The 13,204-nt window shown below is 43.6% G+C and overlaps 1 protein-coding gene across 1 annotated transcript in view; it reads left to right on the top strand.

The window, feature by feature from the left end:
- LOC107095263 (retinol dehydrogenase 13-like) overlaps positions 1-9,373 on the top strand; it is a 14,904-nt gene extending 5,531 nt beyond the window's left edge. The window contains exons 2-8 of the mRNA XM_015391283.1: positions 490-633; positions 5,293-5,427; positions 7,123-7,314; positions 7,387-7,548; positions 7,636-7,755; positions 8,978-9,182; positions 9,268-9,373. Of these exons, the coding sequence (XP_015246769.1) occupies positions 492-633; positions 5,293-5,427; positions 7,123-7,314; positions 7,387-7,548; positions 7,636-7,755; positions 8,978-9,182; positions 9,268-9,373 (1,062 nt within the window). The 5' untranslated portion in view covers positions 490-491. The remainder of the gene's footprint in view (positions 1-489; positions 634-5,292; positions 5,428-7,122; positions 7,315-7,386; positions 7,549-7,635; positions 7,756-8,977; positions 9,183-9,267) is intronic.
- The last annotated feature ends 3,831 nt before the right edge of the window (positions 9,374-13,204 follow it).

Here is a 13,204-nt window from a genome sequence, read left to right as displayed (position 1 = left end):
AAAAAAGTCAGAATTCTGACTTTTTTCCCATACTAAACTGAAGTAAAATTTAAAAATAAGTAAACTTTTTTTTAGTGGCCCTAATCCTCTTCTGTACCAAAAGTTATATGGTGTACCCTTTAAGTAAATGAATATTTTTGTCTATTTGAAGTGGATTCACAACCCCAACCTTAGAATCTGATGTGCTTGAGAACAGCTTCTGTTCTGCAAGTTCTACAGTCCAGGAACCACTGAGAAAATTAAGATCCTAATATCCTAATATCATATCTGTAGCAGAGAAATTCACGAGGGATTTAAACTGGTGTTGTGACAGCAGGTCTGTTAACAGTTCTTTGGTTGTTTGTCTGGTTTCCTTCTGCCTTAATCCTTCCTGTTCTTCAGCCTGTAACCGACCCAGAGCAGCTCTGTGATCCATAATCTGCTGTAATCTGTTAATCTGTCCTCCTCTGGCCTGGCTCGTTTCAGCTCTCCGTTTATTACGTCTTGCAGGGATGAAAGCTGCGGCTGCAGAGGAGTTCTTGGTTCTGCCATGGCCCAGCAACAGCGGCGGCGGGTCAGAGCCTGGGCCCGGAGGGGACGGTTATGGAGCTGTGCTGTTGAAGTGTGGAGCTGCTGTGGGAGTCACTCTGATCTGTAAGACCTTTGCTTTAAAAACGCTTTTTTCTACTAGAATGAATCCAATATTCAGATCCGTTACCGTTTTCTACCCTCAGCAGTAAGTAGATTAATTTCCTGAATGGTTGTTATATGACTTTTGTTTAAAGAAAACAAAATATAGCTGAACAAACCCAAACTGAGGCTGTTTACATAAAAGGCTGGAACTCTTAGAGAAACTAAGTTAAAAAAAACATAGATAAAAATCCATGGAGTCGAACTTTTACATATTTTCACCTTAAATTTTATTGAATTTTCTGTTACAAACACAAAGCTTTGCGAAACTATGAAGAGGATAAAAAGTGTTGCATAAACTTTAACATGGTTTGCAGACACAATCTGAAAAGTGTGGCATTTTGGCTGTTTTATGTCTAACTTGATGTTCAGGTTGTTGTCCTGTTGGAAGGTCGACCTTCTCAGATCTTGTTTCTTCCTGGATTGTCTTGGTCCAGCTTTCCTGTCTCACAGCCGGATGCTGCCACCACTACGTTTTAACTAAAACAATCAGAATGTGTCAAAGCAACTCCAAATACTGATCCAAGAGGTAAATAAATTAAACATTACTTGGTAAAATAATACATTATTTCTTAATCTGAATTCAATAACGTTTTGTTCATTGATTATTAATTTTATTTGTTTGTTATAACGTTTTTAGCTTCTTTAAGCTTGGTTTAAGAAACGATAGAGCTGTTAATTCTATTCAGTTTATTTCTATAGCTCCAATTCACATCATGTCATCTCAGGTCACTTTCCAGTTCAACCAGATCATCCAGTCAGATTGATTCAAAGTTTTCTATCTAAGGAAAACCAGCTGATTGCATCGACTCATTGGCTCTTCAGCAATCCCTCATACTAAGCATGCTTGTAGCGACAGTGGAGAGGAAAAACTCCCTTTTAACAGGAAGAAACCTAAAGCAGAACCAGGCAAGTAGCTAGCAGACACAAGGGAGCACATGTATATTTGGCCAATCAAATGTATTTAGTATTGATAAACAACACCTCAATACATGTCAGCATGGGGTACCATGCGGTCACCCTTAGCTTCCTCTTAGCTTATTTATAACTAAAGTAAACACAATTAAATTATCAAATACCATCAAAAACTAAAATTATTCAGCTTTTAAGGTTGACCTTAGCCTTGCCAGAGCTGGAACCACAGTTGATCTGCATTTTGGAAAGGTGAGGCTTCTCCAAAGGTCAGGAAGGCTTAGCAAGTCAGGGCCTGTAGCAGCAAAGTTTAAATATAAAGATAAAAGCCTCCGGTCTCTAGCATCTCATAGTTTCCTGTAAACTCAGAAAGAAACATTGCAGTTTTGCAGAGCAGGTTTTGAGATCACCAACAGCCCGACTTAACTTTGGCAGTCAGAAGGTTCTGATTGTTGCCTTCCATACATGGAGTGCCGCTGATATGGCTGACTAAGGATGAAGGAGCACGGCGAGTGGGTAGGATCCATGTCTTGGCGTTAGTGTCTTGTAGGAGGGGCTTGTGTAGCAGATGAAGAGGAGCGTACAGCATCTTCCCTCATCAATGTCCATAGTTAAACAGCCTGGGCATCGGTCCTAAATCTTCTAAATAAATACCATGGCTTATTGCATTACAGCTTCCTCTGATTTTCTCTGGGCCACTCTCACATAAAGGACAGATCTATGGAGTGAACAAGTTTGAGTTGGATTTTTTTAATAATCATGCAAGTATGACAACTTCAACATACAAATTAGGGGAGCGGTATCCTAGATGTTAGAACAGTGTGCTTGTGCTCTGAAAAGGTTGCAAGTACCCTGTGTGACCCCATAGCCTCCACTCCGGGTCCCTGAGCAAGACCCTTAACCCCACACTGCTGCCCGGGCGCCACATAATGGCAGCCCACTGCTCCCCAAGGGGAGGGGTTAAATGCAGAGGCAAATTTCTCCAGTGTGAGAGTAATAAAAAGGAAAGGAAAAAAAGTTCAATTCAATAATTCAGAGGTTCAGAAGATCCAACATGGCTCCTGCATGTTGCTCTGTTCCTGCTGCAAGGCAGGTTTATTGGAGCAGCACCATTTATACTCACATACTGAGAAGTATTTTACAGACAGAAGGAACTACAGTAAAACGTAGTAGTTAGAACAGACAGAAGAAAAGACAATAAAGGTGATGGTGCAAATGCCGCTTTCTCTCGCTGATGTAATTATTGTTTTTCCATAACGTAACGTTTTTTCTTATCTTTACCTTTAATAGGTACCTTACCTGTCAGAGAGATAGAGTGTGTGTGAAGAACGCTGATGGGCTACGAAATAATAAATAAATTGAACTTTATTGATCTCACATTGGAGAAATTTGCCTCTGCATTAAACCCATCCCCTTGGGGAGCAGTGGGCTGCCATTGTGCGGCGCCCAGGGAGCAGTGTGGGTTAAGGGTCTTGCTCAGGGCCCCAGAGTTGCAGTCTGGGGGAGTGGGGGATCGAACTACCAATCTCAGGATTTAAAGCCCTATGCCCTAATCACTAGACCGCCTCTCCCCTCCATAACCAGTAGCCAATTCAATAAGTAACTCTTTTAGGTTTATATTTTTTGTAAATCTGTCTCTAACAGAGTCAGTGCGTCACCAACAATAAGTCTCACCGCATGTCACTGGTTTATTGTTTTATTTAAAGATAATCATGTGTTTTTTTCACATATATGAGGGCCCTTTTAGGTCAAACAAAAATTAAACAAATTGTTGATTTGTGTTTTCTAAGAGCTTCAGTAACCAATCATATTTAAACCAATTCCAGGACATCTGCTTTCAGAAATATTGCTCCAGAGCTGAGGACTTGTGGTTCTGTGAACCAACTGAGAGCCTGAGGGTTTTATCTGGTTCCTAAAGGACAGTGGTGCTGACTCCACTCAGGTCCTTGTAGACCGTTACACCAAAGCAGTTATTCAGAGGTTTCTTTCATCCATTTTCTTGTTCAGGACCCTGGCGGAAACATTTTGGAGGAGCTGCTTGACTGACCTCTATAGACATTCAGTAATAAAATTTATAACTGTGGTCGGAAAATTTAGATTTCTCCTATTTCAGAAATTGATTTATGCCATTTACTCACTAAACTTTCTGTTTCACCTGCAAGGCCGCACAGTGCCTGAATGAGGGGTGTTTGTAGGCAAGACATGCTCATTCCCATAACAAGCCAGGTTCTTTCTCAATGAGGTGACCAGATTTGGGTTTCTGGGTCCAGTCAGTGGCCCCAGGGCCGCGGCTACCGTCACCGGGTCGGGTTTGGTCGCTCCGCCCCCCCACTGGCTCGATTCCCCCGTCCGCCAGAGTTCCCGGACCAGCCCCAGAACTGACGGCTTGGTTCTGCTACACTGTACTCGACCAAAATCCTGGACGATTTTTCAAAATCCCCCCGGACATTTTTTGGGTATGAAAAGTAGGACATGTCCCGGAAAAAGAGGACGTCTGGTCACCCTATCTCTCAAGGTTTATTCATAACATGTTACTGTTTTAACCAAAGTGTCTGTAATTAGTTTTGACTCTGACTGCTTTCCTTCATTGTGAGTAAAGCCGGACATACACTGTGCGATTTTTTTTTATCATTGCAAGCAGCTCCCAATTCATGTTCTCACACTGTGCGACAAAGTCTGTCAGATTAATAAAAGATGTATCTGTCATGATGCGTTTAGAGGTCTGACCCAAAAATGCAGAGAACCACTGAGAGAGCAGGACAAAAGGTTAAAAAGGTTTATTGAGGTAAGGGTAGAGGGGGTTGGATTTAGAACTCAGTAGACTCAGAGCGCTGGTGAACCTGAACTGGAAGGTCACAGTGGTTAGTTCAGGAACCGTGGGAATCTTGAAGCAGTAGAGAAAATGCTAGTGAGGGACTCACGTTAGGGGAAGTTCTTCTCTCACTAGCATCCAGTCTGTGTGGGTTGATCAGAGAAGAGGGAACATGTTGAAGAGTGGACAGGTAGACATACTTTGGACCCGGAGGAGCACTGGGGCGGACTGTCACTTGGATTTCCATGAGGGACTTGAACGGCACATGTGGAGGTGTCTCCCCTGCTCAGTGTGAACTCGGTAAACAATCCTTCCAGGGAAAGAAGACCAAACATCCAGTATGCAGGAGGACTTCCTGCCAAAGGCAAAGACAAAAAAAAGGTTAGACTCACAGAGACAAAGACTCAGTTTGACTCAGTGAAACAAAGACTCAGGTTAGGCTCTGCTAATGGCTCGAGTACCCAAAACTGGCAAACACTCTGGCGTCGAGGTAATGACAGTCCACTGCTTAAGTACTCCTCCAGATAATGATCCAAAGAGCCGCAGGTGTGAAGGGTGGAGGGAGAGACAGACACAAAACAGACCACACAAACTGGATTCCTGACAGTATCTAGAATTATGATGATAAAAAAATCAAGAATCATAGTTTATTGGTATATTGAAAGGGGTGGAGGCAGAGTAAGACAATCTGAGTTAAGCATCAGAAAAAACAAGGATTTATGTAGACCTTAAAATAACAGTTGAAGTTTTACAGATGGAGGTAAAATACAGGGATTGTTTAAAGGACCAGAACCATTTGTGTTCCTCCTACAGAGGCCAGAACTCTTCAGGTCTTCTTCATTTTTTCAGATTCCACTGTTGAAGCTTATAGAGTCAATGTCTTTTCTCACCTGTTCCAGGTGTGGTCGTGCTCAGGAAATGGATTTCAGGAGGAGTGTGTCGATGTTCCGTCCGGCTGGACGGAAAGACTGTTCTTGTGACCGGAGCAAACACAGGCATTGGTAAAGAGACCTGCAGAGACCTGGCTGGGAGAGGTAAGACTGCCGCGCCTCACCTGACAGACCGGGGTGTTTGATCTGCAGGAGACTTCAACCGGACCGGGGTTGCAGGAGGTTCTGATGGGTCCTACTATGTACTCTTAATTCTTTTTTGTTATCTAACATAATCAGAGTATCACCCGTATGTTAACTGTATATAAATATCAAAATTATACTATTTCTAAAGACAATCCAAATCTATAATATTGAAAGCTCTCAAAGAGCAGTTAGCTCTTCATCTGGTACATTTGGTCAAAGAGACTCAGGTAATGCTGGAGTTTCTTATGGCAGGTAATGTCAGGGTTCAGCCCTCTATTTAAGTTTATTTTTAGTGTCTTGGTATTTGTAGTTGTTTTCTGGGAGGGTTTTGTTCTTGAGTTACTCTCTGTTTCCCCCTTGTGTTTGTTTCCTTTTCCCTTGGCTTCCTTCTAGATGCTTTCATCCACACCTGTTCCCCGTCAGCTCATTAGCCCCGTCTTTGTTCTGTCTCCTATATATACTCCTCCCTGTGGAGTTCCTCAGTCCTGGTTCCTTTTCTTTTCCTGGCTCCTCATGTATGTTTTCCCGTATTTGCTATTTTGTGTTTTTGTATTTCTGCCTTAGTTGCCTGTCAGTATTTCATTAAATCAGCAAAACTCATCTCTGCCCACTAATCTCTACATTTAGGTCCTCAAAACCTCAATCCAAAAGTGACACGTAGATCTTGTCCATTAGTGTCTTCTCTGTGCCCAACAGCAAATCTCGGTTTGTCAAACAATTGTGGAGTGTTGGGCTTGTTTTATGGCCACTCACTTTATGGCAAAGACTCGGAAAGTCTGAGTCTTGGCCAATAGTTGAGATTGTTTCTCATGCTGAACTAAGCCAGGTTTCCTATTCATCACCAAACTTGTCTGTTATTATCCTGGATCTATGCTGCTGAAACACATCTGTCACCAGTGGTCCTGAAATAAGGACCATGTAAGAAAGCCGGAATGAACTTCCTCTGTAGTGATCAGCCTAAGGGAGGAAGAGAGGAGCAACAGGAGAGCTGAGGAGGTTAATTTAATCAGTACCTATTGATGGCCTCCCCTTGGACATATTCAGGTCACGTCTAGCTTTTAGGAGGCCCTAGGGGAGATGGAGAGATCTCTATAACATAAATAAAGCCATTCTGACATAGATCTACCACTAACGTCTGGGTTTGCATCTTGGACGTGTTCCCTGATCTTTGGACAAGCTGAAGACAACACAAGAGGGTTAGATGTGTACTACTAAGTCATGAACATTAGAGCTTTAAAAAGCACCAACAAAGAGCGGTCAATATGACTTGAAGTCTCAGATAAATTTAGGTCTGAGAAGGAAACAGCCAAAAGAGCTTCAGGGTTCCACGCGGTTCTCATCTCCTATGCTGACACTTCAGGGGAAAAGACTAAAGTACCTTTAGACCAGTTAGACCCTCAGAGAAGAAGACAACTGTTCATGGAGGTGAAGTTCTGATGCGGAGATGCTGACATGTTGGTGAAGAACTTAGGCGTTGAGTTTAAATAGGTGTGAAGATCCAACAGTTGGAGCCCCTCCTAATGAGCTCAGCCGGTTTTATCTTCTGAGCACTCCTGCATTAATAACACACAAGTCACCTAAAACCATAATCAGCTCAGAGAACACGGCACCTGCTAACACCTGCAAATCGGCATGCTGGTGTCTGTTCACCAGGAGCCCGGGTGGTGATGGCGTGCAGGGATCTGACCCGGGCGGAACGAGCGGCAGAGGAGGTCCGGCACTCAACAGGAAATGGCAACGTGGTGATCAGACACCTCGACCTTGCCTCTGTTTATTCAGTCTCCCAGTTTGCCAAGGACTTCCTGGACAGTGAGGAAAGATTGGACATCCTGATTAACAATGCAGGTGACATGTCCCTCTGTCTGTCTGTCCTTCTGTCCGCCTCTCTGCTCACCCGTCCGCTCTGCCATCCTGCAGGTGTGATGATGTGTCCCAGGTGGATCACTGAAGATGGCTTTGAGACTCAGCTAGCTGTCAATCATCTTGGTCACTTCCTGTTGACAAATCTTCTGCTGCCAATGCTTAAAAGCTCCGCCCCCAGCCGTGTGATCAACGTGTCATCCATCGCCCACCAGGGGGGTATGACCTTTGAACTAAGCCTCTTAAATGTTTATGTGATGTTTTTGATCCCTGCAGATGGTGATTGTTCTGTCTTCGGTTTCTCAGGTCGTATCGATTTTGATGACCTATTCTTCAGCAGAAGACCATACAGCGCCCTGGAGAGCTACAGACAGAGCAAGCTGGCCAACGTCCTGTTCACCCGGGAACTGGCCCGTCGGCTCAAAGGTTCTGACAAACACAGAGATTCTGAACTACATCAAAATACTCAAAACCGGAACTCTTTGAGGTTCTAAACAACACCAGAACAGAAGCCGAGTCTGAGCAACACCAGAGCTCCCTGAGATTCTAAACCAGGTTTTCTTGACCCCGGTCCTCAGGGCCCATTGTCCTTCATGATTTAAATGTGTTTCTACTCAAGCACATCTGATGCAAATGATTGCATTGCCTCTTCAATAGCCATCAAATGCTGCAAAAACTCTGTAAATCACCTTTTCATTCAGGTCACACCAGACTTGTCCTTTCTCAAGAGTGGACAAGTCTGCTTACAGGCATGCTGGGTAAAGAGGGAGGGGCGAGAATAACATCCGGGGGCTTTGTCCGTTCTCAGTCTTCTTGTTCTTGTGAATAGGAACAGTACTAGGGCTAAGGCTGATGACTATTTCGAGTAAACGAGCACACGAGAACGCACAAGTACACATATTGAGAATTGGCCTTGCTGCCACCACCCCTACGCTCTGTCGCCTAGTAACTGTGACAGTTGAGTAAGGGATGTTCATTGTACTCTTTTTCTATGAAGCATTGTACAACAGGTAGATTTGCAGACTTATTTTGCTTTAAACTTGCGGTCAACAGAAATATTGGCACCCTGCCTTAGCCTCTCTCTGAATCAAACAAAGCAAACAGCCCCAGAGCAGATCCAGGTGATATTCATTAGACAATCACTCAGCTCCAGACACATGCCAACACCCACTTATAGCTCCACCCACACATGCCCATACATACCTTTAACACATGTACCCTACCCTTAGAGACATGACAAAAATGCATCCTTGCCTCTACATACAATATTCACCACTGCTTGGCGCCATTTCCCTTTTTCCTCTGAGCATGGTGCAGCTGGCTTGCTTGGACTCACAATTAATCGTGGGATACCCAAGGCTAAAGAGGATATACCGGACCTGTCCTTCAAAACGGGCAAAACGGAGGACACATTTGTCGCCCGTATAACAAAGAGTCTTCCAGTCTGAACAAGGCTCGGTGCCACGCTAGGACGTAATCAGTCTACAAATCATGACACAGAGGACGCAGTCACTAAATTTGAATTCTGCAACTGTATCCTGTTGTGTCCATATTCAGTGGTGGCATTTTTCCAACTCGCAATGTGTAACATAAAGATAAACTGCATTGTGCCATGATTGGATCCTTGTTTTCCTCACCTGATCTACAGGCTCCGGCGTGTCGGCGTTCTGTCTCCACCCCGGGGTGATCCGGACAGAACTCAGTCGCCATGTAGAGGGCTGGTTCCCTCTGCTGGGAGCACTGCTGAGGATTCCTGCTTGGCTGCTAATGAAGACCCCAAAAGAGGGCAGCCAGACCACCGTGTTCTGTGCCGTGACACCGGGCCTCGAGGAACTATCGGGCAAATACTTCAGGTAGGAGGCAGGACTAAAACTCACCGGCAGGAAGATTCATGGGCATCACAGAGTTTGTCTTTGACAGAACTTTCTGTTTCCACAGCGACTGTGCAGAGAAGGAGGTGGCACCGGAAGGTCGGGATGATGAAGCAGCCCAGAGGCTGTGGGAGGAGAGCGCTCGATTGGTCAGACTGAACGACACAAACTGACCTCTGATGTGCAGAGATAGAAAATTAAAGAGATGGCAGCAGCACCCCCTTCTGGACAAAGGCAAGAAGGAATGAGCATTTCCCTCAGGTGCTGACAAGGAATCCTAGTTCTCCATCTGCTTGGAGCGGAGCAGCAGCACTGCAACAGGACAGTTCCCCTATACTTTTCTTTTTTAACCAAAGATTTAACGTGATGAGAAACCATCTTGTCCTGCTCCCCCTTTGACTGTTTGACCTAAAACAGGTTGACCAATCAAATTAGAGTGTGATGGTTTCAGGAGGAAAAGCGTATATGTACTACTGTCATATGAGTTTAAGTACTAACTGGTTGCTGCTATGGAGATAGAGCACATATACCAGCCGTCGCAGGTTCGAGTCCGAGCCTGCCAACTGTCATTGAATGCCTCTCCCTTCTCTTGTAACCCGCTTTCCTGTCTGCATACTTTTAAATAAAGGCCGCTTGTGCTGAATTTGTCACAATCCATGATTTTGTCTTTAAAAGAAGAACAGCAGCAGTGTAACTTGTTGTGGTTTTTCCTGGCCCTGGTTGTTTTGAACATTTTCATTTGTTACTGGGATTGACTAAAGCCAAAGTGTGGTAGGCGGGGACTAGGTGCTGCTTTGTCCTATTAGCTCTGCTGAACGTCCCTCTTTTTCTCAAATGGATTCAATGGAAGCAGGCCCAGATCGATAATATGTAAAACTAAACTGAGGGTGCTACACATATACCCCATTCACACTACCCTTGAAAAACCGATCCATACCGAGACCGGTCTGAGCTCGGATCAGTTAACCAGGCCAAGCTCGGTTCTGACGACCGTTTACACATCACGCTATCTCGGTTCCTCGCCTCCTAGTGACGATCTGCGGTATTACTGCCAGTATTGAAGGAGGAAATCAAGCAGTTGGTGGCGGTAATGCACCAAAAGTTGTTTGCCAACTGCCATAAAACACAAGAAGAAGACGAAGAAGGAGGGAATCAAGCAAATCAAAATGGCGGCGCCCGTCACGTTCAGAAAGTTATGCTTGATTATTATTGCTGTACTTCGGTGTTTGCGGAGGGTCAGGCAAGACGGCAACCTTTCGTGGATGTTTATAGTTGTTCTTCTGTTTTGTGTTGGTTGGCAAGAAACTTCTGGAGGGGCATTATCGCCAACTACTGGAATGGAGTGTGAATCGAGATGTGCAGCCATACGGAGATGACTTGTTCTGCTCATGCGCTCTTGTTATCAGAGAACCGAGCCATGGAAAAACCGAGCCGGGCCATATTTTTGTTGGATTTTTCTTGTCATTTATGAAAATTAAGTTTAAAAAAGTGAGCTCCAGTGGCAGAGAAAACACTTTTTTTCAGAAGTAATCATCAAAATAGTCTTCAAAAGTATGTCTAATTAATTTTTTAACAGTAACATTACAAAAACAGGGATGGGTTCTGTCACTTTGACTTCTACGATATGAGTACTGTTCCAATTCCGCCGTTTTTTTACACTGATCTCTTTATTCACTGGATTGCTGATTGCCTGAATGTTGGTACTCCCCACTCTGACGGAGACACACAGTAAAAACACCTCCCTATGCAGCATATGGCTGTAAAAACAAGCAGTTTGCCGGTTGTGGGAAGAAGTTCCACAGCTAATATCACAGTCAGTGGATGAACTAATCAAGCAAATTAATATATACCCTGATGGATCCTATAGTACAGTCTGTAGCGTAACATTAGTCTGGCTATCTGGAAGACATTGACTGAGTTAGCCATTGACATTGTGTCTAACCTTAGAAAATAGAAAGTAATTCACTGTAAAATCTCAACGTAGTAATTCTTTATTGATTGTATGATGCTGTCCTTTTTGTGTTTGTTGTATTTCTCATTTGAAAAAGTCATGTTCTGAAATATATTGCACGTTATACTGACAGAAAAATAGCAGCTCAAGCATTTTTAAAGGCTAATGCACAGACAGAATAAAAGTATATGACATCATGCATGCAGAATCTGCAAATATGAAAATACTATAGCATTGATAGACATGTACTTGTTATTCAGTCTTGAAGCTAAATGTTGAAATTATATGCAAAGACCATAACAATATAATAAATACATGTATATGACATGTACATCATTAATTTAGCAGTTTTGGCACATTAACACATTAATTTTATTGTGATGGATTTGTATAATATGTTTTATTACATGATTTATAGACTCTATTGATGCCATACTGACTATGCAATGTGATGTTTCTATTTTTTTTATTATAAGTTAATCTACTGATGCTATGAAACAGCCAGTGTGTGTCAAAGTGATGAATTTATCTTTATTTTAAAAGTCTTAAGCCCCCCTGAAAATGAGAACATCATCGTTGTTCGATGCTGTATTGCTTGTATTGTTTACATTGTGACCATTCTAACTAGAGAGTACCAATATGGCGGCTGGTGGCTTCACTTCACGCCGTCCACATCCAGTGGATAAACAGAAATCAGTGAGATTTTGCAGGCTTGTGACCTCAAAGCTTTGAGTGCATTTCGTCCATGAGTGCATATAGTGTGAGTTTGGGGACTGGGCCTGAGGTGACATTTTACTGGTTCCAGTTCTCATCAGAACTCCAAGGTACCTGCAGGAACCCATCTGGACCTACGGCGCTGATGGAGAGGATGAAGGCTGTATTCTACACAGTGGGTGGGGCTTCCATGCTCCTATTGGCGAGCTAATTTGCATGTGGAGCGGATGCAGGTCTGAGCTGGTAATGAAGCGGGACGGGTCAGACCTGCAGGATGATCTGCAGCTGAGGACGATGATGTTGTCGTTGTTCCTCTAATGATGCGTGTCAGACGATAATCTGCAGATCAGCCGCCGTCTCTCTGCCTGACCCAGTTTGGGATCTGAGCCGACACTGAAACCGACTCTGGGTCAGCTGGGAGGCTTTCAACATCTGCCGGGCCTCCAGAGCAGGATGAGCGGGATTAACACAGTGATCCACATCAGGGATCTGCAGACAGAATCTAAAGGAACATCCGCTGCTACCGACCGAACCCAGAGTCCAGCCGACTCACCTGATTCAGATTAGAGACTGTTTGAAGATTATTTTCTAAATATTTGACCGAAGGTCCAGAAATATGAGCTAAGGACCATAAAACAGACTCTGAATTAAAGCAGAATCTAGGTTAACTGCTTTTAGTAAACATGCAAATTGAAATTGAAGTTTTCTAAACAAAAACAAGCCTTTGTTGGGCTCTTTATAGAACCTGGAACTCAACTCTATTTCTGACATTTTGAATTTAAAAGCTTCCTGAATGGAAAGCAAAATATCTTCAAACTTGGAAAGAAAGTCCAGGTTTTTTTTACTTTTTTGGAATGACAATGACCTGGATGACTGAAAATCTTCACCAGAATAGAGCTTGAGAAAATATAATCAAGAACACAGGATATTTGGCTTTAAGAACATCTATGAGAAGCTAAAAATAGCTGTTAAAGTCGTAGTGAAGCGGCTGGTCCAACCGTTGCATTTGCTAATTCCCCCGAGTGGTGCACGACTTTACACGAGTTAATAAAGTGAATGTGATTGGTCGATTATTTAAGGGGGCGGGATTGTTGTGGTGAAAGGTTCGCAAGAACCAGAAGCATCTTGCTAACCAGTTAGCAACTTAGTGCTAGCAGGTTCCCAATGGGAAATTCCATTGGGACCAAGTAGCACTAAATTGGTGACTTAGAAACGACGCTGTCAAGGAACGCTATGGACAGAGGAAACATGCAAGAGGAGGAGAGTTTAGCGTCGGAGGTCGTGGATGAGTCTCCTCCGTCCTCTGGGAGGCTTCTTGCTGTCTGCAACATTCTAAATA

Source organism: Cyprinodon variegatus, unplaced genomic scaffold (genome assembly GCF_000732505.1).
Source record: "Cyprinodon variegatus isolate N-32 unplaced genomic scaffold, C_variegatus-1.0 Scaffold534, whole genome shotgun sequence".
NCBI classification, from domain to species: Eukaryota; Metazoa; Chordata; class Actinopteri; order Cyprinodontiformes; family Cyprinodontidae; genus Cyprinodon; species Cyprinodon variegatus.
The sequence above is the reverse complement of the archived record's forward strand: the minus strand, read 5'-3'. Positions and strand labels throughout refer to the sequence as shown.